The sequence below is a fragment of the Thalassophryne amazonica genome, chromosome 17 (assembly GCF_902500255.1).
Source record: "Thalassophryne amazonica chromosome 17, fThaAma1.1, whole genome shotgun sequence".
Classification (NCBI taxonomy): Eukaryota; Metazoa; Chordata; class Actinopteri; order Batrachoidiformes; family Batrachoididae; genus Thalassophryne; species Thalassophryne amazonica.
Genome location: NC_047119.1, coordinates 12486079 through 12513578, shown reverse-complemented (window position 1 = coordinate 12513578; position 27500 = coordinate 12486079). Strand labels below are relative to the sequence as shown.

Sequence of the window (27500 nt, the reverse complement as noted above, 5' to 3'; positions counted from 1 at the left end):
TGTGATTGTATGTAGTAGCAGGTGTAGTTAAAGTTAGATTTAGTTTGAAATTGATTTGTTTCTTAGTTTCCTTCATTTCCCAAGCCTAGTTTTACAGCTGCTTGTTTTATATATATCATTCACATAAAACTCCAGAAGTGCTTTTCTGCTGATGCTGATCCATTCAGCAGTTCCGCTGCCTGATCGTACATCTCTACAATGCAAAATCCATTTTTCACAATCCCTGTACACAAATGATTGTGTCTCCTTTTGATCATACTGTGCTTAAGAAATTGCAGCAGACGGAGCTCCAAATGTACCTGCTTGGTCTAAAACACACAATTCTCACTCTTCTTGCCAGTCTTCAAATAACACCGTGTAATGCTGCCGGATTCTATTCAACTAAAGGTCACCCTCGAGCGTTAATTAAATGAGACCTCTTTCCAACATGCATATGTGGGTGCACCAAAAAGATGTGTGTCTCACGTCTTCTTTATTGAGAAAATGCTTTTCTTCACCTTTGGCATTTGGTGTTGAGTTTATCGCTTCAATTTTAGAATAATTTTTGCATTCATGGGACTTAATGGAATCAAAGGGTAAAATCTATAATGCTTGATTAATAGTATTTGCTTTGTTCTTTCAGACGGCACCCAATAACCACATGCTAAACAACATCATTACTATTCAGCAGACTTTCATTGCTGTTACATGCAGGATTGATTTTGGACTAAACTTGCATTGCTGATGTATCCCCAGAGTCAAAGAGCAAAAGCCCACTTTAATTAACCGTTCACTTTTTTGCATCATTGGATCTGAATACCGTTCATTTAATGAGGGGCTATAGGATATTCAACCTGCAGCCACTCAGAAAGGTCAAATTCTGGGTCACTTTGATGCTCCAAAAACATCCTCCATTATACAGTCAAGTGTGCTACTGCTTATGGAACTCTTAAACTTCAACTGAGTCACTGCTTTAAATTACAGAATGACAACCCCACATGCCATTTGGTTGAAATTTGATTGTTCATTCAATATTACGTGGACTGCTTTCTTCCACCTGCAAAATATAGCGACGATTCATCCCATCCTGTCTATGGCTGATGCTGAGATCCTGATCCATGTGTTTATCTCTTCTAGATTGGACTACTGCAATGTTCTATTTTCTGGTTTACCGCAGTCCAGCATTAGACGTCTCCACTAGGTTCAAAATTCTGCAGCCAGACTTTTGACACGAAGCAGAAAGTACGAGGTCTATTAGATAATAAACCGACCCTTTTTTTTTTTTTTGAACTATATGGATTTGAATGACGTGCGATTACACCAATCATGCTTGAATCCTCATACGCATGCGTAAGTTTTTTCACGCGTGTCGGTGACGTCATTTCCCTGTGGGCAGGCCTTGAGTGAGATGTGGTCCCGCCCTCTCGGCTGAATTCCTTTGTTTCACACGCTGCTCCAGACGGTGCGCGTTGCTTTATCAAAATTTTTTCTGGACCTGTGAGGAATATCCGAGTGGACACTATTCGAGAAATTAAGCTGGTTTTCGGTGAAAAGTTTAACGGCTGATGAGAGATTATGGGGTGTTTCTGTCGGTGTAAGGACTTCCCACAGAGCGGGAGGTCGTGCAGCGTTTCCAGGCGCCGTTGTCGGCCTGTTTCGACCTGAAAACATCCTAATTTAAGGCTTAATTCACCCAGGACGTCGTAAGAGAACAGAGAAGATTCAGAAGAGGCCGGCATGAGGACTTTATGCGGACATTAAACTGTTGAAGGACATTTTTTAATGAAAGACGTGCGCGCAAATTCGCCGAGTCGTTTCCGTGACGACTTGGCAAATCTGTGTGCGCCGCGACAGGGAAAACACCTCCGTGTTGAAAACCATTTGTAAAATTCAGGCGGCTTTTGATGGCTTTCAACAAGTGAGTAACTGAGAAATTGTTTAACAGCTTGGGCATGTTCCAACTTGCCCGTTAAGGTTTCCAACGGAGGTGTTTTTCCTGTCGCGACCCCCCACGGTCAGGTCCGGCCCGACATGCGACTCTTCCTGCATGTTCTTTCATTACAAAATGTCCGTTAACAATGGAATGTCCGAATAAACTCCTCATGCCGACTTCTTCTGAAAGTTCTCTGTTCTCTGACGACTTACTGGGTGAACAGAGCCTGAAATGTGGAAGTTTTCAACTTGAAATGGCGAGACGCTGCCGCCTCGAAGCGCAGATCGCCATCAGGCGCCGTGGGCCGTCCTTACGGCGACACTACCAGACCAAAATCTCTCATCAGCCGTTAAAATTTTTACCGAAAACCAGCTGAATTTATCGAATGGTGTCCACTCAGTTGTGCCTTACAGTTTTGAAAAAATTTTGATCAAACAAAGCAGCAGTCTCTGAGCCATTCCTAAACAATGAAAAAATCTATGAGAGGGTGGGCTACTCCTCACTCAAAGACTGCCCACAGGCGAATGACGTAACCGACAGGCGTGAAAAAACTCTCGCATGCCCACGAGGGTTCAAGCATGTCTGATGTAATCACACGTGATTCAAATCCATATGGTTTTTGAAAAAAATAATAAGGTCGGATACTTTTCTAATAGACCTCGTACAACCACATTACACCCATTTTGGCATCCCTTCACTGGCTGCCTGTCCCAGTGAGATCAGATTTTATGGTTCTGCTACTAACCTATAAAATTATTCATGGACTGGCACCTCCCTACCTAGCTGACCTAATTAAACCTTACGTACCAGCCCGGGCTTTACATTCTCAGGGTTCAGGACTACTTTGTGTCCCTAAGGTGAATAAGAAGTCTGCGGGTCACAGAGCTTTCTCTTATCGTGCCCCTGTTCTGTGGAATGATCTCCCTGCATCAATAAAACAGTCAGATTCTGTGGAGATTTTCAAGTCCAGACTCACGACGCACTTATTTTCCCTTTCATATGGCTAGCATACTGGTACAGTTTTGTTTTACACTTTTACTCTTTTAATTCATTTATTAGTAATTGGAGCAGGCTGCGGCCTCAACTTTACCTAATTTCTGGGTCTTTTAGTGAAGTTTAGGGCTAGTGGCCGGCGATCACCTTAGTATTTCTCTGTTTATCTTGTTGTTTAATGCTGGCAAAGTATACGGTATTTTTTGTCTTTCTGATGCCTGATTCTGTTTTTTCTCTCTGTTTAAGGTGCAGCTCCATCCAGAGATGGGAGTTTGTGTTTTCGTGTTGGCGATCCTCCTGTCCTGTGCGCCAACAGCATTTCTTGTATATTCATCTGTGAATTGTTCTGTGAATTGTTCTGTAATTTATGTCTGTATCATGGCCCAAGCAGAGGGTCACCCCTTTGAGTCTGGTCTGCTTGAGGTTTCTTCCTCAGACAGAGTTTTTCCTTAACACTGTTGCTCTGGGGGTTGGTAAGGTTAGACCTTACCTGTGTGAAGCGCTTTGAGGCAGCTCTGTTGTGATTTGGTGCTATATAAATGAAAATAAATTAATTGAAATTGAAAATTTCATGAATTCATCATTGGGAATGTGCACATTCAAAAAGTAGAAATGTAGAATCACGTTAAAAATTGATTATATTTAGTAAGACTGTATGAATGAATAACAATGGGAAACTTCAAAAATTGACCAGGTCTCTCTTGTAAAAGAGATCTCAGTCTCATGAGGACTAACATGGTTTAATAAAGGTTAAATGTGAATTTAAGTACTAATGCATTAAAAAAAAATGCATTCCTTAAAAATCATACTCTGCAACTTCAGAGACAAAATAAAATAACTCCAGAGATAATTCCAAAACTTTACTACAGTGTTTCACCTCAAATTTTTTTTCTGGCCCATTCTCATGGGAGAAACCCCAAATTTTAAGGCATGAAGAGTGGAAAAACACAAAGCAGTCAGAAAGCAAGAAACACAAAAGCAGTATATATATATATATAAAAAAAAAAAAATCACGTTCATGATAGAAACATTTGCTGGTTAAAAAAAAAAAACTGTGTAACCTATGAACTTTGGAAAGATGGCACATCATGAATGCAGTGAGCATGCTTTATCACGTGACTTGATAGAGCAATTTTCAGTTTGTGTGCATATATATATATATATATATATATATATATATATATATATATACATACATACAGTGGTCCTTCGCTATAACGCGGTTCACCTTTCGCGGCCTCGCAGTTTCGCTGATTTTTTTAGTGCAGTTTTACATACTTTTTTTTAACAGCGCATTGTGTTCTGTGTTCTTATCAGGTGTGCCGGTCGCGGCACCGGTCGGCATCACCGCGATTGCTCTCACTGCCTCCCATGCGCTTTCTGCAGGCTCGGTAAACGCAGCAGCGGGCCACCACCGCCCTCCTGTCTGCTGTGCGGACCTGCGCCAAATCTGGCAACAGGTCCAGAGACTACGCTCGCTGTTTTGAACCGGACGTTGATCGCAGCCGCAGAGCTCCGTGGCCACCGAGAGAGGACTTGGATTCTTTGCGGGTCCCGCATCCGTACCTCCGGAGGCAGTGAGCGAAGGGAGAGCATGCGCATTGTGTTCTGCGTGTGTCTGTTTATAATCTTCTCGCACAGAAGAAAAAAGAGAGTGTTTACACAAGAGAGAAAAGTGACTGTTTGAGAAAAGTGTATAAAGTGTGTAGTGAGGGGTTTTACAGCCTTAAAACATCTGTAATAATTGCAAAAAAATAGCGCTGACTACTTCGCGGATTTGGTTGTTTTCAGAAAGTGGAGATGGACAGGTGGTTTCCCTGGTTGACAATCAGGACCTGTGCAGTTCCACTGTGTGGTGCATGCAGAGACTAGTGCATGCTCCCAGACCTAGCCTGACCGGACCCAATTGCTGGATTATGAAAGCAGTCAGTAATCAGGATCCAATTTCATCCAAAAACATCAAAGGTTCAGACCTGTCTTTTTATCGTGACAACTTTGTTGTTGACTATAGGATCAAAGTAAGACATAGAAATCACAAATCTAAAGTTAGACGTCAAGATGATATCAGTGATCATAGTCAAGGTTTAAGATAAAAAATGGGTAATTAAAAACAAAGCTTTATCAAGATTTAAGGTCAGCAGTCAGGATCAAAGAATGTTCGAGAAATGATCGAAGGAATAACCCTCACAATGGAAAGGAAAGCAATAATGTTAGAGAACATGAAGAGGGGACCGCCGAGTGCACTTTTATCTCATATATTTCAAATTCCCACATAGTTGACATTTTTAAAAAGTTTTCACAATTGCAACACATGTCTTATTTGACCAAATAAGGCTTAATTTATTGTGTAATTCCAGTAAATGTGTATTTGCAATATGTCATTCTTGACAGGTATTTGTGTGATTTGTAAGTTACTGAATTAATTATTGGGGGAAACAGGACAATGCAACAGAGATTAATCTGACATATCTCAAGCTGTTCCATCTATCTTCATTTCTGCTATATTATCAGACATTACTTCTAGGACTCACTTCTTACTGTAGAAGCAATCACATATTCATATGTAAGACGTTTCATTTTAACTCTCTCAGCCATATGAGGGCTGCAACTGCAGATTAAATTTTAATTGGTGGCCAGAAGCTACAAACTTAACTTATTCTATGTGGCATACATATGCAGAGATATTCTTCTGAAGTTGCTCCACTGGGCTGTTGATTGGTTGACATTACCATGTCACAGCAGTAGTCCATGCAGTAAATTATATGAAGTATAAAAGCTTGGACAACAACTCACTAATTCAGGTTTAGGTGAAATTTCAAAAGTCTTTTTTGGATGATTTCCTATGCATAGTATTTGGTTTATTCATTTTTTGAGGTGTACTGCTATTATCTCTGTTTGCCTGCGTCCCAACTTGTAAAAGCTACCTGGCAAGCTTGTGGCATTTAATTGCTTGCATGCCATTTCTGGGGAGAGGATGCTCAATCACCATCTCTTCAAGTGGGCTTGCACCATGGCCTTTACAGCTTTGCTTTGCATGACTGGTAAAGAAGATGCTGTTTTTCATCAGTTGGAGAGCAAATCTAAGGCTTCTAAATTTTTCAAAGCTGCATCCCAGCATGCTGGTGGAGTTAACAGCAGGTAGACAGGCAATATGCTTTGCTTTGTAATCCAACAATGTCATCCTTTGCTTAGAGCTTGCCATCATTTGCTGTTATCATTAGCTATATTATAATAGCCAAGTGCCCTCTGTGTACATGCTTGTGTGTGTGCATGCATGCGTATGTATGCTCCTATCAAACAGAAACCGGGGAGAACTGCCATTTGCCATTTGGTATGCTTATGTATTTTTGGTCACCGATGAACTCTACGAAAACAGAAAGTTGATAGGACAAAATAATATTTTTCTCTGATTGGTAGTCACTGTGTCATGTTGCTCAGTATTTGCATACAATAGACTTTTTGTCTATTTTGGCGCCACCTAGCTGGCGACATAGCGACTGTTGTCTCTTGTCACTGCAAAATTGCACATTCTGTTTAAAAAATGAATGGCAGGCCATCATTTTGTCTTTGATGCTTGCTGCTGTGACTGTAGGTTGCAGTTAATGCATTTTCAAGATCACATTTTTTTCAGTCTAACTTTACATTAACTGATCCAGTAACATTATGGTGTTTTATATTTGTAATACACCTAAGGAAAGAACTCTTGAAACCCAAGTGAAATTTGAGGTGTGTTGCTATACTACAGGATGTTGATGTGGAGACAAAATGCTAACATTGTGCAGTTATTGATCTTCTCATTAAGCCACTAATATGTGCTGAAAAAAGTCCCCAAATACAATTTATACTGCACAAATGGTTTTCATTTGAACAAATTGGAACCACTTTCTCTTATCTAATTGGAATACAACTTTTATACAGCTAATTTAATCTTAACTACATCTCCCTCCCTGTCTAAATCTAACAAATTAAAAGCAAATAGAATATTAAGCTAAGTGAAAATAATGGTAACAGTAAGCCAAATGAATATAAAGCAAGTTCGGAAGCTAACTCAATATAAAGCAAATATAATAGCTGGCTTAATTTAATCCTGACTGAAGACAAAGCTAAATGAAAAACTAATGGAATACAAGGCAAACCGAATGTAAAATGAACTCAATATAAAGCTAAATTAATTGGATGCTAACCAGTGACTTGAGGTGATGACTGCATGTGTTTGATATTAGGTCTCCTTGGTGGATGCCAGTGTATTGCTGGAACAACTTTGTGTCAAATGAAGTGGTGCTTTGGGAGACTCAGATGAGGTATATCTCTTGTAATGCAAAGACATGTAAGCTACCACATTTTGGACACATATGATTGTCTTGGCATGATCCAGTATGCACCTGCCTTCGTCTTGAGTACCATAGCAGTTGCAAAAGGCCAAGCGGGCCCTTATATTTCACCTGGCTGTAGCAGATAAATGGAGACTTTTGAGAGGAGGGAATTGGCTGGTTGTCTGTCTGGGTAATTCCCATCCAGAAGTTCCTGTACTGTTGTGGATGTGAAGACACATGGCACCTGGGTATGATCCTAACCTGTTGTCTTTGGTTTCATTCATTATAAACCCCTTTCCACAGGGTTGTATGGACTCTTTTTCACTTTAGTTCATTTTGGAAATGGTCTTTCTCACTGTGGGCAGCACGGTGGCTTAGTGGTTAGCACTGTTGCCTCACTGTGAGAAGGTCATGGGATCGATTCCCACCTGTGGCCTTTCTGTGTGGAGTTTGCATGTTCTCCCATGTGTTTGCATTTGTGCTCCAGCTTCCTCCCACATCCAAAGACCAGCAATTTAGGTGAATTGGAAACTTTAAATTGTCCATAGGTGTGAATGTGTTAGTTTGGCGTCCTGTCCAGGATGTACCCCGCTTCACACACGATGACTGCTGGGATAGGCTTCAGCCCTCCATGACCCAATCTTGGATAACCAGTTGAAGATGAGTGTGTGTATATGTCTGTCTTTCTCACCCTCTCTCTCTCACAGACCCCATTCACACAATACCTCACTTGACAAACTCCCTCACTTTCATTTTCTATTCCAGCTGCATTCACGTGAAATTGTTTTGGTAATATCATAATCTGGCATTCACGACATAAGTGTTGTGTGGGCCGCCAGAAGAGGAGGTACTGCTGGCCCACCACCAGAGGACGCCCTGCCTGAAGTGCGGGCTTCAGGCACGAGAGGGCGCTGCCGCCTCAGGAACAAGCCGTGATGACAGCTGTCACCCATCATCCGTGACAGCTGTCACTAATCAACCAACCCACATCTGGAATAAAAGCAGGAAGACACCTCCACCACACTGCCGAGATATCATCTTCATCTAGAGGTAATATCCTCAGCCTTTTTTGGTATTTTCTAAATCTGTTTATTATGAGTGTTTGCAGGAGTACCGGTCCTTTTGTGGAGGCTGTGCAATACTGCACTCTTTTTCCTCTGAGGACGCGCTGCAAGTATTGAGTGAGAGGTGGAGGTGGAATTCCCACCAGGATTGTTGCTGGGTGTTCACACACCCACACTTGACTGTCTTTGCTTTCTGCCAGCAGTACCAGATCCGACACGCTGAGACGGTGGCCACCTGGGGACTTCGGGATTTGGCGGCTCCAGTATTCCTCGGGTTCGGTGGTAGTGGAAATCGTGTGGTTCCGGTTCGTTTCCAGACGGGCGTCTCTTATCGTCGAGCCTGCCCACACGACACCTTTATTGATTGACTTTTGCACATTCTGAAATCTGCTGTGCTTGGTTGTGTCATTCACAACAGTAAAGTGTTATAATTTGACTCCTTCCATTGACCGTTCATTTACGCCCCCTGTTGTGGGTCCGTGTCACTACACTTTCCCAACAATAAGCCAAGGAACTACAGTAAACAGCATGCAATTCACTGTACACAATAACATGGTGTGTTGTTTTAATTTGTGCACCCTCAAATTCCTTTTATACTGTATAGTGTGATGCCACAAGATTTGACCTGCCACATACACCCCCCCCCCCCCCCCCCCCCAAATCCCACACCCATCCAATGTTTTCTGCAGATATGGCCGATGCACATTTCTGTGTAGCCTTCAATCACTATAAAACCACAACACAACTGTGCCGGAGAGATAAACTATTTATATTAAAGAAGCAATATGTCATATACAGTTTTGTTGTTATTGTTTTCATGACACCTTTCATGAACCTGATGCCCCTGCTCATGTATTTCCTTTTAAGAAACTAGTGCAATGCCTATGGGAAGTTTGTATTCCGATAGAAAATTGGGAGCTTAAGTAGATTTCTCGTGGATGGTCGTATGAGGCTGTTTGAAAGTGGGATGAACAAAGGGGTGTACTTATGTTATATTATATTATTATTTGAATATATTATTTCATATTGTTTAAAAAATTACTTTATTATCAGTTATATGAAAATAAAGGATTCCTATTAAACAGGTTATTGGAAGAGTCAGACAAAATTAATCAGAAAATTTAGAATATTTGAAACAGCAAATCAGTATCCCACCTCCTGAATGCAGTTTATTTAAACTTGAACTCACATCAAATATAAGATTTTATTTAGCTTGTGTACTTAATGAATTGTTGTACAAATAGTGGGAAATTTGTTGGCGTTATCAAAAAATGCATTTTAGCTAACGTCTCCTCAGTGTTGTCAAGTTAAAGTCAGTAACAAGGAACACAACAGCATGCCTTTCACAGTAAAGGTATTTGCTCGGATTGCTGGCATTTTATTGTGAAACAGTGCAAGCAACATGAACTATCTGATGTTGTTTAACTTTGCTACCAGTAACATCAGCAATTCACACCATCTTGGAAGTACGAATGTTACAATGTTAATCAAAATAAAGGCTTCAAAATAAGGGTTTTGAAAATGAATCCCCAAAATATTCATAATAAAGGATGCACATCATTGTGCCATGTGCAAGCCATATAGGAAAGCTGAAGTCGGTCTGACAAATAGAGAGATTTGCAAGCCACAAACCCACACACAGATGTTTCTTGTTTCATAGATTTGTGGAAGAGAAGATTTCTCTCAAACGACACACTTGTCAAAGGTGAGTAAAGCACAGAGAAGTTGTAAAAAAGAGTCCAGTTTGCCGAGCACAACATTTTGAACTCAGGCTTTCGTTGCTTTGTGTTGGAGCAACATTTCTGATGCAACATGATAACTGCACTTGGACACACATGACAGCTATTCAAGAAACTGACCAATAGAAAATTAGAACTTTAAAACGGTCAAATCACACGTGAACGCATTGTCTGGTGACGCGTGGCACCATTGCGAGCTCACGGATCTGATTCTGTAAATGTGCCAGAGGAAATTGAGCAGAAAAGCATAAAAGAATAGAACAAAAAATTATCAAATTGTTGGTTGTTAAATATTAAAGCATCGGGGTGAAATGCAATCATAAAATAATGAGGAACTAAAAGTTTCATAAATCTCAAATGTGCTGGACTCTTTTTGTGTTTTACTGCAAAAATCAAAAGCCCCTCAAAGGCAAGTCAAAACAAAGTTATCTTAGACTTCCTTACAACTATCTTCAGAGATTTCATGAATGCTAAAATTGTGAATAAAGTGAAACTAACTAAAAGTGCCTGAGACTTTTCATCATTTCTGTTCTTGTCTCCGTTGCTCATAAATCTAAATCCAGTGTAACTCAGTGTGAACTGCACATTTTAATCAGTGGCAGGATTAAAACAGGAGCTTCTGAAGATGCTGTGCAGAGCTGAAGTTGAACTCCGTGTGCTTGACCTGATCCTGTCTAAGGTATAAGCTAATCAGACACATGCTGCATGCATTAGACAGTATCCCTGCCCCACGAGGACATTTTTGGATCCTAAATAGCACAGAGATGAAGATACCTGGTGTATGAGTTAGTCCTTAAGAGAAAATGACAAGAAGCACAACTGACAAGGTTGTGACAACAAAAACATTTTTGAGTGCACTGAAGTTCTTACTATGCAGTTATCATAAGAGTTTAATAAATGCATTGCGATAAGCTCTGAGTATAATGCATGAATAATAACCATTGGAGCATACTGAATATTCATTGCATATCTCTGCTTAATCGTGGAGCTAAAAATATTATATCATTTGAACAATCAGTCAAGAAGCCACATTGAAAATATCATTAAAAATATGGTAAATACGCTGTATATCAGTGCTTCAGTGATGGCAGATTTCCAGGAAATCCAGGTTTTTATTTCCATGGTGAAAATTTCAAGGTTATTTTTTTTTTTCTTGGCCCGCATCTGTTATTTGATTTTAATTATTTCATGATATTTGTGTTTGTATTTTGGAAATGTTTACGATGTGACACCACAGTGGATATTAAGTGTCATATTTTCACGTCCTGATTTGAGACTGATGGATAAACGTAACAAGCCGCTGCTCGACCACACAGCAGCGAATCAGAGATGCCATTACAGATTTTAAAATGAGCTCTGAGTCGTCTTGCAACTACAAAGAAATGGATGGAAAAGGTGTTCTGCTGCAGGGAGACAATTTAAAGCTCATCAGGAATAAATTCAAATGGGGCTGGGTCAAGCAAAAGGACAAAAATGCTGACCCGGCTTGTTTATAATTATTGTTTATACGGAAAAGCTAACACTCCTGGTAAGCCACTGATCTCATTACCTCCGCCAACGAAGGTGAACAGCCTGGAGCCCACAATTTTTCATAAATCGTTATGAAACATTTATTGAAGATTCATATTCTGATAGGCAAGAAGTGATTACATTTTCAAGGTCATAGGTCAAAGGGCAAAGTCAGGAAAAATCTTGGAAATTTGGAAAAATCCCTATTTTTAACAATGAATTAATTTTAAAAATAATTCATATCTGTCAAAAAAGATGAAAACTCTAATATTTGAGAGCATTATGTAGGATGATATCCTTTATGGACTGACAAAGTTTGAGCCGGTGTTGCAGACCGAACAATCCCCCCTAAAAATTGCTCCCACCCCACCTGCCTTCACTGCGCGTGCGTCATTTCTGAGCGTCAGCAGTGATTCACCAATTATCGCCTCGTTTCTGCATAAAATTGACTTTAGAATCATTTAAGAGGTTCTACTTTGTCATTTGATGGTTAATAATCACATTATACCCTTTTATTGTTTTGAGTGTAGAGAGTCAGACTCAGAGAGTCAGACTCAGACTTGCTGCAGCTGCGCTCCGATCGCCCCCGTCTTTTATTATAAAATAATGCTGAATTTATGTGAAAACGACTGTTGTACAAAAGCTTCAGATATCTCACTTCTAACAGGACTTTGACCTTGAAAATTTTTTCCAAGGTAAAAATTTGTGTATTTGGAAACTAGTGTTGGCGGAGGTTTATGCTCTGTGAGTGCAGTGCTCTAGTTACATCATGTTTTTGATGGAATTTGTTGTGTGTTGACATTATTTAAGTTATTTCACACAAATCAAAATCTGTCTTTTCTCCAATTTATAGTTTCTTCTGTTACATGGGTGTGAAATATTCATGTGGAGGAAAGCATGATAGACATTTAACATTCTATGGAAGTCAAATGTTGATGTGAAAATTATTTGTGTGTTGTTTTGCACAACACGGAAATTGTGACTATCCCAGAAAAATCCATGTTATTAACCGTTCCCATTTATACAAGTGAATAAAAATCTAAGTAAACCCAAACCAGTGTTCCTGAGAACTATAAGTGATATTGGTGATGTAATGAACAGTAGGCACAGCTTTATTTGTATCAAATTGTATTTTTGTTTATTTTAAGACACTATCAGTTGTTATAAAAGCACAAATTGCTAGAGTCAAATGTTTCAATAAATGTAGAAGGACGACAGCAACTGTCCAATGCAAATATGTAATTTTATCAAATAGTCATAACACTGTAATTTAATCCATGTGACACATTGTGTGTTACAGTTTTGTCATCTTGACAATATAGGAAAATATCCTTTTATGACTAAAATGAGCAAGAAAATTAATTGCATCAAATTGCATTTAATATTTCAAAATTTTCTGAGGTGGGCCCCCCAACACTCATTATTGTGTGGTGCAGCCCCGACGTCATGAAAAAAAAAAAAAAAAAAATTCAGGTGTATTTTTTCAATGGCCACTCGCATCACTGGTGTTTTTTGCGTGGCTATTTGAGACGTATGGTGATACGTTTGATGAAAAACAATGTAACAGCACATATGACCCCCATGAAAATTGCAAAAAGCAAAATTTGACCAAGTGTATTTGTTTAATTTCATAAAAAAAATAGAATTACAATTAAAAATACCAAACTGCTTCACAAATAACAAAGATTTTACAAAGATAATGATTTGTTTTTCCGTAATACATCTCAGAAATATTCTGTGAAAGAGTCGTGGAAACATCTTATTTTGATTCTTATCCATAAGGAAACAAGATGTACGAGTTTTATTATTATCTGTAGTGGTTGTATAAGAAATAACTGTTGTGTGTTTGGGGGGGTTTGGCTGGACAAGGTTGGGTTGTTTTGTGTTTGTTTTCCTTCCCAGGTGATTTGGGGCTGTTCTCTGAAGAAAATGTGCTGCAGAAGAGTCTCTCTCCTCTGTTAATGATGATTGGCTGCACCTGTTGCATTCTCGTGCAGCTCTCTATCAGGACAATCCACGACACCTGTGATGTTCACGTGCAGATCTGAGGACTTCCAGCTGGTACCAATGTAGTGATGAAGAACTACATTTAAACCAGCAGTGAGTTGGATAAGATTGCCGGAGAATACGACCTTGTGACGACCGTGTGGGGACGCTGAGGGCCGTTTCAGAGTCTGACATCGCGCCTGTGAAGGAGGACGAGGGTGAGAGACAAACGTTGTCAGCACACGGCAGAGGTGAATATTCTGAAAAGTTTATCCGTGAATGTAAATTGGCGTTTATACGCAGCTATAAGTAATTATTGGTGGAAATTGTTTGGCGTGCTCCTCATGGCAGTGGCGTGCGGATTAATGATCCTCCACTAGCTGTATTCAAAATGATTTGAATAAGGTTGATTAGCTGAGAAAACTCATTTATAAAGAAGTGTTACATCTTTTACAAACAACACAGAGGCTAAAAAAATCTTATATGGTGAGTCCAAAAAAAACCTTGTCTCAGATATGGCTCTAAATAATATGTTTCCAAGACTTTCATTTACTAATAAGGTTTTGGAGAAGTATTATTTTAAAATAAGTTTTAATATCAATTTTCCTTTTAATATCAATTTTTCTTGTAATATTTTATGTATAATATTTTTTTCCAAGAAATTAGATAAATACACTGGGAAGAGTTTTATGTTTTTGCGATGCACAGCTGAAGAGTTATGGCTTGGTCGAGTAAGATCCCAGATTAACGAGTGTTGAATTGCATGGGCTTTGTGTGTGATTTACAAAGAATTGCACACATCACAGTGAGTGGTAATATGAAGTAGACTGCAGTATGTTAATTTTGCATGTTTTATTGACAATAAGTGCAAAATGAAATTCAAACTATACCACATAACCACATTCATGTGCGAGCAATTACATAACATAAATTATATTTCAGACATTTAATTATTGTTCCATTCATGGTATTTAAGCATACTTGTGAATAATTATGCTATGTTTGTTGTGTGGGCAGCCCGAAGAGGAGGTACTGCTGGCCAACGCCAGAGGGCGCCCTGCCTGTAGTCGGGTTTCAGGCACCAGAGGGCACAGTTACCACCCAGGAGCCAGGACTGCCAGCTGTCAGCAATCATCATCACTGCACCATAAAAGCCTGGAGGAGACACCACATCTCTGCCGAGATATCAGTTTACCACACAGGTAATCTCTCAGCCGTCTTCTGTGCCGCACGCACATAAGTGTTTTCTGAACGTTTTTGCAGTTGCAACCTTCTGTAACTTGCAGCTTGGAGCTGTTGGTGAGAATTTGGGGGAGTAGGCGAATCCACTCCTATATTCTTAGTTGTTACATTACGTACTGCACGGATTGTGTTTCCTGCTACCTTGGAGTGAAGGACTGTTTCCACTTAGGAAGGAACTGTGAGTTTGCTGACTGCTTACTGGGTGTCCACACACCCACCCTTAACCTGTTTTTGTTCCTGCCAGCAGTACTGGATCTGACAGCTGGAAGCAGAGGCCATCTGGGGACTCGGGACTTGGCGGCTTCAGTATAATGCAGGTCTTCATTGGCGGCGGAACCTTGTGGGCCCCGGCTCTTCTCTGGATAGGCGTCTCCTACCCTCGGGCCTGCCCACACGTCACTTATTGTATTTTGTGATCTACTGTCTAAAAGCAGTATTCGACCTGTTGTGCACATTTGCCGCAATAAATTGTATTTATTGGATTATCTATTGACCGTTCGTTTGCACCCCCTGTTGTGGGTCCGTGCATTACACTTTCCCCAACAATGTTCTGCCAGTGGAATGCACAGACAGACAACTGTGTGCACAGCACACACGGACATTAAGCATGAAGTAAAACTATTAACTCTTCAAATATGTCTGACATTTACGGTGCTTTTAATTTAACTATTATTATTGTAAACACGTTCCTATCCATTTTTTCCAAGCAAGGGTCACTCGGGGCTGGAGCCTATCCTAGAAGTCATAGGGTGTGACACAGGGTACATCCATGACAGGACACCAGTCTTTTGAGGGACCACATATAGACAGATGCACACACAAACATGCAACGCCAATTTAAAGTTTCCATTTCACCTAAACTGCATGTCTTTGGAAGTGAGAGAAAGCTGGATACACCCTAAAGGAACACACATGAACAACGGGAGAACATTTAAACTCCACAGAGAAAGGACCAGGTGGGAAGCGACCCCGCAACCTTCTTGATGAGAGGCACCAGTGCTTACCAGTAAGCCATCATGTCATGCTAGCAGCACCAGAATAATTTTCTTTAAACCTTGACAATTTGTTTTGCATGTCCAAACCTCGCCTGTGTGTATGTCCCATACCACAACTTTGCTCACTCTGGTGGACACACCCGAAATTGCATATTCATGAAGACAAATGCTCTAAATGGACAATACACGCTATTTTACATGTTTGAAAGATGCATTTCTCGATCTGTACTGTTAGCCACAATAGCATTTACTTTTTTTTTCGTCAATGCTATGGTTTTGGGAATATTTTTGTACACATTAAACTGTTATAAATCAGACTTTTATTGTTCAAATCATGCAAGCATTTGAGTTGATATGAACTCCTAAAAACCTCAGAAGGTTTTGTATACAGATAAATCCATGACATATTTGCAGACTTATAAGCTCAAGAGTCCAATAATCATTTTCCATCATGTTTATCTAATAGTGCAGCAGATAAGAGAATATTTAGAGTGGAGTCCTGCAAATGGTGATAAAAGCATCAAATTCGTCAGAAATACTCCTCAGACAATCCTCTTTTGAAAAAACCGATTGGCCTATTGAATTTTCATTTGGCATTCAGGTAGAGGTCAATCGAAGAATTACACAGGAGTCAAAACTAAAAGATGCTCCAATCATATTGAAACCTATGGCACATTACTTGCCTGATAATAAAGATTCCAAAAAGGTATGGTTTGGATGGTCTGTAACTGAATGCTATGGAGTTATGAGATAAAAACAGCAAGAATGGTGACAAAGTTCACCGTCAGTTTGTACAGGGGTCAAAAGTTAAAGATGGTCCAATTTTGGTAAAAAGTGATGTAAATTACTAGTTGAGTTAACAGTTTTAAAAAGGAATAGTTTGGACCATGTATCATCCTTACTTATCACGTTACGGGGTAACATACACTCAACAAAAATATAAACGTAACACTTTTGGTTTTGCTCCCATTTTGTATGAGATGAACTCAAAGATCTAAAACTTTTTCCACATACACAATATCACCATTTCCCTCAAATATTGTTCACAAACCAGTCTAAATCTGTGATAGTGAGCACTTCTCCTTTGCTGAGATAATCCATCCCACCTCACAGGTGTGCCATATCAAGATGCTGATTAGACACCATGATTAGTGCACAGGTGTGCCTTAGACTGCCCACAATAAAAGGCCACTCTGAAAGGTGCAGTTTTATCACACAGCACAATGCCACAGATGTCGCAAGATTTGGGGGAGCGTGAAATTGGCATGCTGACAGCAGGAATGTCAACCACAGCTGTTGCTCGTGTATTGAATGTTCATTTCTCTACCATAAGCCGTCTCCAAAGGCGTTTCAGAGAATTTGGCAGTACATCCAACCAGCCTCACAACCGCAGACCACGTGTAACCACACCAGCCCAGGACCTCTACATCCAGCATGTTCACCTCCAAGATCGTCTGAGACCAGCCACACATTCCTGCTGTCAGCATGCCAATTTCACGCTCCCCCAAATCTTGCGACATCTGTGGCATTGTGCTGTGTGATAAAACTGCACCTTTCAGAGTGGCCTTTTATTGTGGGCAGTCTAAGGCACACCTGTGCACTAATCATGGTGTCTAATCAGCATCTTGATATGGCACACCTGTGAGGTGGGATGGATTATCTCAGCAAAGGAGAAGTGCTCACTATCACAGATTTAGACTGGTTTGTGAACAATATTTGAGGGAAATGGTGATATTGTGTATGTGGAAAAAGTTTTAGATCTTTGAGTTCATCTCATACAAAATTGGAGCAAAACCAAAAGTGTTGCATTTATATTTTTGTTGAGTGTATGTCATAGAAAACATGTCATAGAATCCAATAGACGTAGACCTTGTTTGACCTTTACTTTGGAGACCAAGCATTCAACACTGTCAACACTATTCCATTTATTTATCCTATTAGCTCAACCAATAATTTGCATCACTTTTTTACCAAAATTGGAGCAACTTTAACTTTTGACCCCTGTACAAAATGAAGCCGACCTTTGTCACCATTCTTGCTGTTTTTATCCCATAACTCCATAGAATTCAGACACAGATAGTCCAAACTATACCTTTTTGGAATTTTTATGATCAGGCAAATAATGTGGAATATTTTTCAATATGATTGGAGCATCTTTTAATTTTAACCTCTGTGTAATTCTTCAATTGACCTCTACCTCACCACCGATTGAAAAGTCAAGTGGCCAATCGTTTTTTTTCAAAAGAGGAGTGTCTAAGGAGTATTTCTACTTTTGTAAAACTCAAAAGTTATGATACTGAGTATTTCGGGTCTCAGTAGAGGTACTTTCATGGCTCCCTTTGCTACTTCTTTGAGCTGAGCCACCTGAAATGTATTCTTACTGCATACTATAGAGCATACCTGCAGCACTAGCCTAATTTGTTTTACAAAACATGTAGTGTTGGATTGATGCAGTGATGGTGCCTATGTAAGACTAAGTCAGGCGTGAGGATTGACGAATTGTATTTCCCATGTGAGAAGGCCGACGTATTGCTTTTCCGAGATTTGTCAGTTCATCATTGGAGGTACAGGAAAATCCAATTTCTATTCGTTTTAGTGTTATTTTCATCCTTTCTTCATTTGACACCTTCAGAATGAGGGAGGTGAGAAAAAGATGAATACATTGTAGTCACTATACTCCAATGACACATCTAATTTACAGACTCTCTTGTGGCTGGACTGTTGCAGAATTTGAAATGCAGTTATATGATATCTTTAGGAATTTTTTTTGGGTTCTTCTGCTCGTTTTCGGAAATCTGGATTTGTATTTACGCGACAGCTGATACTTTTCTTTGTGTTCTTTCTTCTCTCTTAGATGTGCGATGCCCGTTGAGACACTGGATGCCACGTGGTCACTCGTGTGAAGAGCGAGTTGTGTCAAACTCAAAGTACTCTCTGGTCGCTGACTGTCACAATGACAAGGCGGTGAGCCCACATGATGAGCTACTGTCATCTGTCTATCACCTTCACTCTTCTCTACAGACATTTTTTATTTGTTATATTTTTGTCTGTTGTTATCACTTACCATCTTACTGGCGTACAGGACAGCAGCGATTTCTTATTTTACGTCCTCAGATACTTACTGTTGCATTCAAGCATCCAATAAATGTCGCACTGAGATTCAACTGATCTCAACTGTGTGGAAAGCACTTTGTAGTTGTGCAATGAGAGGGTGAGGATTTTAATTAGTATGGTATAATTAAAGTATGGTATATATTACGCTCTCATTCATCTTTTAAACTGCTACTGTGGTTCCATCTCTATTGAATAATGCAGGGAGCAACTCTATTTAGGTTGGTGGTGGTGTGTGTGTGTGTGTGTGGGGGGGGGGGGGGGGGGTCTGAATATACCCACTGAGTAGAGTGTGCTATTTTATGTCAATACAAGATTTTTTGTTTTCATCCCGCTATGTCAAATGCCCAGTTTTTAGACTGTCTTATCATTAATTTAATGTTTTTATGTTTGCCTTGTATTATCTTTTTATTCTTCTGTGTTTTACCATTTTATTGTGCCCTTTTTTACTTTAATTTCCTGTGTTGTTATAAATTGTGTGTTATGTGAAGCGCCTTGGGGCGACTCTGTCAAGAGATGGCACTATACAAATTATTAAACTGAAATTGAAATTGAAATGTGGCAAGAAATTATAATTGTATATAAAATTTTCAATTTCAATTTATTTTCATTTATATAGCGCCAAATCACAACAAGGTTGCCTCAAGGCACTTCACACAAGTAAGGTCTAACCTTATCCACCCCCAAAGCAACAGTGGTAAGGAAAAACTCCCTCTGAGGAAGAAACCTTAAGCAGACCAGACTCAAAGGGGTGACCCTCTGCTTGGGCCATGCTACAGACATAAATTACAAAACAATTCACAGAACGAACATACAGGAAATGTTGCTGATGCACAGGACAATTTCCGGAACAGATACCACACCCATCTCCAGATGGAGGCGCACCTCAAACAGAGAGAAAAGAAAAAGCAGAATCAAGCACCAGAAAGACAACAAATACAGTGTAATTTGTCAGCACTAAGCAACAAGAAAACAGAAAACAGAAGAAATACTATGGTGATCACTGGCCACTAGCCCTAAGCTTCACTAAAAGACCCAGAATTTAAAATCAACTTGGCCCAGGCTAAATCTGACAGCTGCTACTGGCTGCAAATATGTAGACTCGGGGTCGAATCCCACTAATGCTACCTGTCAGTGTCCTTGGACAAGACAATTACTGCATTTTCTCAGTTCCCCCAGCTATAAATGGACACTAGATAGGCCCGATTAAGACTTTTCTTTACTAATTGTTTACACTGATTCCATGTGTGGTGCCATATCTTTAGGTGATGGCACAGAGAATGGGTGTCCATCAACTTGGACCATCTGCCATAAGTTTGGCAATCACAGCTTGGACTTCAAGTGGCAACATTGTTTTTCAAGCGGGTGTTCCACTGTTTCTGAGTATTGCTCTCTCTGAAAGTTGGTGTAACACTAAAATATACACAGTAAAATCCCAAGTGTTAAATTAACACTGACAGTGAACATATGGTCCCACCAAATGCACACTGGCAGTGTTAATTTAACATTGTCAGTGTCAGTTTTACACTGATAATTTTACTGTCTATAATACATGCAATTGAATCTCCAAATCAGTCTACTTGTTTGAAATCAGTGATGACCATTACAAAAGACACCCACTCCCACTTCTGGATGGAACCACACCTCAGACAGAGAAAGAGAGAGAGAGAGAGAGATAGAGAGAGAGAGAGAGAGAGAGAGAGAGAGAGAGAGAGAGAGAGAGAGAGAGAGAGAGAGAGAGAGAGAGAGAGAACTGCATCAGGCAGCAGAAAGACTACAAATAAGGTATAATTTGTCAGGATTAAGCAACAAGAAAAAACAGAATAAATACTAAGGTGATAACCAGCCATTAGCCCTAAGCTTCAAGACCCAGACTTTAGATAAAGTTGAGGCCACGACCCACTGTATTTACTAATAAAATTAATTTAAAAGGTTAGGAAGCATAGTACCATACTATGTCAGTATGCTAATCACAGAAAAGGGAAAATAAGTGCTAACGTACCCTTTGTTGATGGAATAATGCATGGGTCTTGTTCAGAATATTCCCTGTGAGCTGTTTGGATATGCATTTCTTTATTTTCCCACAATAATCATCTTTAACACAGAAAACACCACTGTTAAACATTAATTCGCAGTGGCCTATTTTTTAATGAGACAAAATATTGACTGCTGACATAAAATTAGACATTAATCATGTTTTTTTTTATTATATGCAAGTCCTTTCAGCTTTTCCCTTATTTCACTCTGGGTCACTACAGCAGATACAAGGTGGATCTTGCAGGTAGATTTGGCACAGGTTTTATACCAGATGCCTTCCTGACACAACTCAGTATTGCATGGAGAATGGACAGGGGTGGGGTTGAACCAGGAACCTTCTGCACTGGAAACATACACACTTAACCACTTACCCAACCCCTGCTCCTATTTATTATGCATTTCTATGTAACAGTAATATAAGTAGGGCATCCTACATCTGTGCAACATAAACAAATGATTCACATTCCTTATCATGTCTTCTAAAATTATGCAAAAGTGGAAAGTATATTTACACCAGAGTGAAAGTTCGAGGAAGCCAGCGGACGCGGAGGGAACCTACGTGAACAACTTGCAAACTCCACACATTAAGGACCAGGTGTGATGCCAAAACCTTCTTACTCTTTGGCGACATTGCGACTAAGCCACTGCACCTCCATGGAAAGGATTTTCTTTGAAGTATTAACAATAATCCCAACAAGTACATAATTATAACAATAATAATAATAATTGTTTGTACAATTACTTTTGGTTTCTGAAAATGGAGCAGTTGTATGTTATAATGGATGTAATTCCTTAATTTTTTTAGAACTCCTTTGACCTAAAGCGACTAACGCTGAAAGCACATTCCGATTCTGTCTTTACATCTCCTTTGTGGTGGTGTAGAGGCAAAAATGAGAAAAAGTTGACACCATCCAAATACTTACTACAGGTGACGATGTGATGATGCTCTATAAACAACAAGCTGAGAAAAACAAAATACATTTACATATTCTTGAGTGACATGTTTTTATTGTAGTAATGAATTTTTAGCAAGTCTTGTTTTTCTCTACAGGGGTGATTGGTACATGTCTTTTCTAGGCCTAAAAACATAAACAAAAAATGTTTCTTTAATACAGTCAATTTATAATGACCTTCATGAGCTTAAGAAGAGGAGGCTACATGATTTATTCATTTATTTTCATTTCATGTCTTGATTAAATAGAAAGTCTTTTTTGATATGACAAAGTACAAAGCAAATCAATGTGACTGCAACAGTTCTTGATGCATGCTGTTGAATAAAATATTTAGCTTAGCACAGTGGCCCCACACACACACTGTGTGTGTATATAGATAGATAGATAGATAGATAGATAGATAGATAGATAGATAGATAGATAGATAGATAGATAGATAGATAGATAGATAGATAGATAGATAGATAGATAGATAGATAGATAGATAGATAGATAGATAGATAGATAGATAGATAGATAGATAGATAGATAGATAGATAGATAGATAGATAGATAGATAGATAGATAGATATCAAACCTTGAAATACATAAATTCTGGATATCTGAACGTGATTTGAGCATCCATAACCATGCCACAGGCTGCGTACTACCCTCACCCCAACCCCCCACCCCTCCGGGACTCTGTGGAAGGTTTGGAGCCACAGGCTCAGATATGAATAACCCAAAGACTGCACCAGAGGAGGTTGTCCTACATGGCACTCTGTGCACCAATGGGACTATGTGCATCAGTTGATAAAAGGGTGGGTAGAGGACTGTGCAACCTCTTTTCATATTACAAATTCACCTGAGTTGTTCAGGCTAACAGACCAACATGAAAACATCACACCGACATGTAGCCTGCATGCTTACTCATCCATTAGTCCAATGGGAGATTCCTCCATGTGTAAGGTTTTCTCAAACGGTATCCTTGGTTCTCCCATTTGTCATCTCTCTGGAATTTTTTTTTTTTTATGCCGATATTACTCATGTGATAGTTTGTTCCAATGGCAGTTTGAGCTCTGGAATTCCTACTTACAGTTAAAAAGCAACACATTGCAAATGTAGATGAGTCAGCATGGTGGCTTAGTGGTTAGCACTGTTGCCTCACACCAAGAAGGTCATGGGATTGATTCCCACCCGTGGCCTTTCTATGTTGAATTTGCCTGTTCTCCTCGTGTTTTTCTGGGTTTCCTCCGGGTGCTACGGTGTCCTCCCACATCCAAAGACACACTGGTTAGGTGAATTGGAAACTTTATAATTGTTCAGGTCTCGATTTCAAAAGAGATCTCAATCTCAAGGGGACTAACCTGGTTAAATAAAGATTAGATTAAAAATCAGATGAGATCAACTCTCGACATTCTATGTGAACATAATTGTTGATGAATCAATGGGGATTATGTCTGAGCAGTCAACTGGGTAATTACTTTTATTCAGTTTTCTGAGAATGTGTTGTAATTCTGACACTTTACTTGATTTGGAGGTAAATACCAAATTATTGTAAAGTCTGCATGTTTCTTCAGATTCATTGTTTCATTGTTCATTGGTGGACAGTGAGTGACACAATGTATGTCATTTTGCCTCTGTATACAACTACAATAAAAAATACTTGTACTGTGGCCTTTCAGCTTTAATTCAAGGGGTTGAACAAAAATATCACATGGACCATTTATAGTAAAGATTATATATATATATATATATATATATATATATATATATATATATATATATATATATATATGTGGGTGATTCTTTAACTACGGGCACTACTGGCCTTACAATACCATTGCCTTACAATATAAAGCGCCTTGGGGCGAATGTTTGTTGTGATTTGGCGCTATATACATGTGCTCTGATGTCACTGTTTATCTCCATAGAAACTACCCAAACAATTTTTTCATACAAACTGTTTAAAGGGACATTATGTGTTGTGGTGGAAATTACAGCAATAGTGTGGGACAACTACATTTTGTTTAAAAAAATCACAACAGTTGTATGACATTGAATACCCCAATTATGTTTTGATTATTTTACTGATATTTTATTCAGAGATATTTAAAACATTAGAAAAAACGTTTCTTTACCATTCATTTTATCATTGAAGATCAAAAGTCTGGGTGTGGGACAAGCACAAAATGGCAATATTTGCATATAATGATGCTGAAAAAAGGTGAAAAAGTCATCATAGACTACTAGAACAAATTTCTTAACACACTTTCATTGTAAAGATAACTATAATAGTGTGAAATTTCCCCTTTTTTTCTGTTTTTCATACAATATGATCAAAGGACATAATAAGTGCCCGTAGTCCTAAGAATCACCCATATATCTGCAGAGTCCCTTCCACTTTCATAAGCCATAAAATATTCAGACAAATTAAATATAAGGATTATTGTGATATAAATCATAACTTTTATAGCCGATTTTCTTTAGACATGACAGATATGGAAGCATGAACATTTATTAAATCACTGAATATGTTTTCTTTTCATGTGTCATGCCTCAATAGCCTATATTAAGTGATTCTTCGTCTGAAAGGATATGGCTCCCCTTTGGTATGTGTTTTGTTGTGCTCATTGGGGCATTCTACACTTAACCTATATATCTTTATTATGAAAATTGTCATTACACACTGCAGAAGGGTGTCTGGCCTGAAACATGAATGTCCCAATAAGCTTTCAATTTCAATTTATTTTCATTTATATAGCGCCAAATCACAACAACGTCTAACCTTACCAATATGGAAGTACTGTCCTACCAAACTATCAATATGGAAAGTACTGTTCCTAGTTTGTCATTAACCTTTGTGCGGTTGTTCATATTTTTTGTTATTCAGCCAGTGTTTGTGGGTCTCGTGGATCCACTGCATTTTTGGGTATCATTTTTGGGAGCCAGTAAAACAGATATTTGCAACCGTGTAACAGCATGAACGTCCACAAATCGTCAGACACCAAGGGGTTATTTCCATTCTAATTCAATTCCATCGTTTGCATGATTTATATTTCTGTTTATATTTCGGTCGGCGAGGCTTACAGTGTGTGAGGCAGTGTCGCTCCAACAGTAGTCAGGGCATGAAGTAATCCATCAAACGTGAAAATCCATCAAATGTGAAATGGTAACGGTAATTCTTTATCGAATATTTTGCCACCGTTACCCCGATATTATATGGCCTGAAATCTGACACGATTAACCAATTAGATTTGCAGAAAAAATGCAATTTCATTAAAATTTTATGTTTACATACTCAACAGATGTTTACTTCATCCCAAATAAATAATCATATAATTTTTTATTCTGAAAATATATAAAAACAGGTCCCACAGACTCAAACACCACATAGGGGTTAATATGATGTAAACAAAGTAATCTGTACCTAATTTTGAATGTGTGAGTAGTGTTTTTTTTCTGTTTTAAAAATTTTAACAGCAAGTGACGATTGACGTCACGAGAAGTTTGTAGTAACAGTACAGAGTAAAGCACCGTGTTACAAGTAACTAGTCTGCCAATGTTTCGACTGTGCTTGTTTCCAAAACAGGAGGTTCCTGGGTTTGGAGGTGATCCCGATCCGGATTCTGGATCAAGATTTCACTTTATATACGTGTTGAAGGATTACGTCAAAACTACTTCACAGATTCTCACCAAATTTGCACCACAAATGGATATTAGGCCATGGAAGACTCCACTGAATTTTGGATGTGAGCCGGAATCCAGATCCGGTTTCTGGTTCAAGAAATCCCTTTATATAGGCATTGAAGGATTACGTCAAAACTACTTCACAGATTCTCACCAATTTGCACCACAAATGGATATTAGGCCATGGAAGACTCCACTGAATTTTGGATGTGAGCCGGAATCCAGATCCGGATTCGGTTCAAGAAATCCCTTATATAGGCATTGAAGGATTATTTCAAAACTACTTCACAGATTCTCACCAAATTTGCACCACAGATAGACATTAAGGCATGGAAGACTTCACTAAATTTTGGAGGTGATCTGGAATCCGGATTCGGATTCTGGTTCAAGAAATTCCTTTATATAGGCTTTGAAGGATTACGTCAAAACTACTTCACAGATTCTCACCAAATTTGCACCACAATTGGATATTAGGCCATGGAAGACTCCACTAAATTTTGGAGGTGATGCAGATCCGGATTGGTGGACATCAGAAATCAGATTGCTCTTGTTCCCATTTTGTGTACTTTTATGGTTTGAGCTAGGAAGATACATTAGATGTAGACTCAGTGTGAATTTGACAAATGTCAGTTTTTGTGCGAAAAGGGTAATTTCTGTGGATGAAATAGGAGCGTACCAACTGGGTAGAAACCGTGAAATCTACAGGCAGAAGGTGTATCTGTGGATCACTGTATAGTTCAGACGATCTCACTTTGTCTACAGAAGCATTACCCGTAGAGTTGTCGCAAAGCCAACACAATTACAGAGGTCAAAGAGAGAGACGCAAAGCGATAACAGACAAAAAGGAGAGACAGAAACAAAGCAAACAGACAGCGTGCTGCATCGACTTGAGCGGTGTGAGGATGTTCGATAAGCCATTATCACTCCTGTTTGAGGGCATTGGGCCATTTCTCTTTTGCCTCTCCGCTGCCTCGTTTCTCTTGTGTATTTAATCTCAAAGCTTTTGGTATGCAAGCTAAGGAAAGATAAAGACTGACATAGACTGAGTGCTGCTAATGCTCGTGTTGTTTCATAATCATTTATCAAGACTACTCGGCCCAGTACGGCAACGAGAATAACCACAACAACGTGATAAGAAGCCATGCATTTGCTCTAAGCTTCTTTATTTTAAAATCTCATGATGTGCTTCTTGACCTAGTTGATTGTACTTTCTTGTCTTGAATTTATCTGTCGATGTGTGAAATGTCTTTTTTAAAATCCTCGCTTTACACATCAATGTCCTTGTTTTTTGCAGGAGAGGCGCTCAGCTTCGGGAAAAGTCCATCTTTTGCGGCGCACCATCAGTGTCCCAGTGGAGACGCAGTTTACAGATTTTCACAGCCAGCTGTCCACTAAGAGCAGTGAGTCCCCACAGGACAAAATCCTGCAGTCAAAAGAACCCCTCTGCACTTTAACTCATTTCTTCAAACATTGAATTTAATTTAAATGCATGAAACAGTTAACATGGCGATATATGTAGTTCTTTTGCACAATTCATCTTCTGGCAAGACTAGCTTTTTTGAACGTTTTAATTGAAGTCAAGCAGTTTCTTGTTTTCTTTTGTGCAACATGTCTTGAGAAGTACACTTATTTTTCTTTAACTAAGCAATGTTTCATGCACATGCACACGCAGCATGCTTGCTCTCATGCCTTTACTGAACATTTCACAGTTTGCAGGGATAATTTCTCTCTTTTCCACCAGATGGAGACATTACTGCTTCATAATATGACTTGGGACTGACAATATTTCTTTTTGTCAATTGCATCAAAAATTTAATAATGTTTTACCTGCAGGTTTAACATATCTGTGTGGCATATTTTTATTTTTATCTTTTTAAAGCCAGTATTGGGCACCGCAGGATTAAGTTTTTGTGTATGACACTAAGTGTAATCATTTATATTCTGTGCACTGTCATGAAACCTAAAGTAGCCCTTGTG

At 39.1% G+C, this 27500-nt stretch overlaps 1 protein-coding gene across 1 annotated transcript in view; it reads left to right on the top strand.

The window, feature by feature from the left end:
* si:dkeyp-72a4.1 (uncharacterized protein LOC100148058 homolog) overlaps nt 1-27500 on the top strand; it is a 49762-nt gene that overhangs the window by 11925 nt on the left and 10337 nt on the right. Inside the window, exons 2-3 of the mRNA XM_034192980.1 lie at nt 18608-18717; nt 26818-26923. Coding sequence (XP_034048871.1) covers nt 18608-18717; nt 26818-26923 — 216 coding nt within the window. The remainder of the gene's footprint in view (nt 1-18607; nt 18718-26817; nt 26924-27500) is intronic.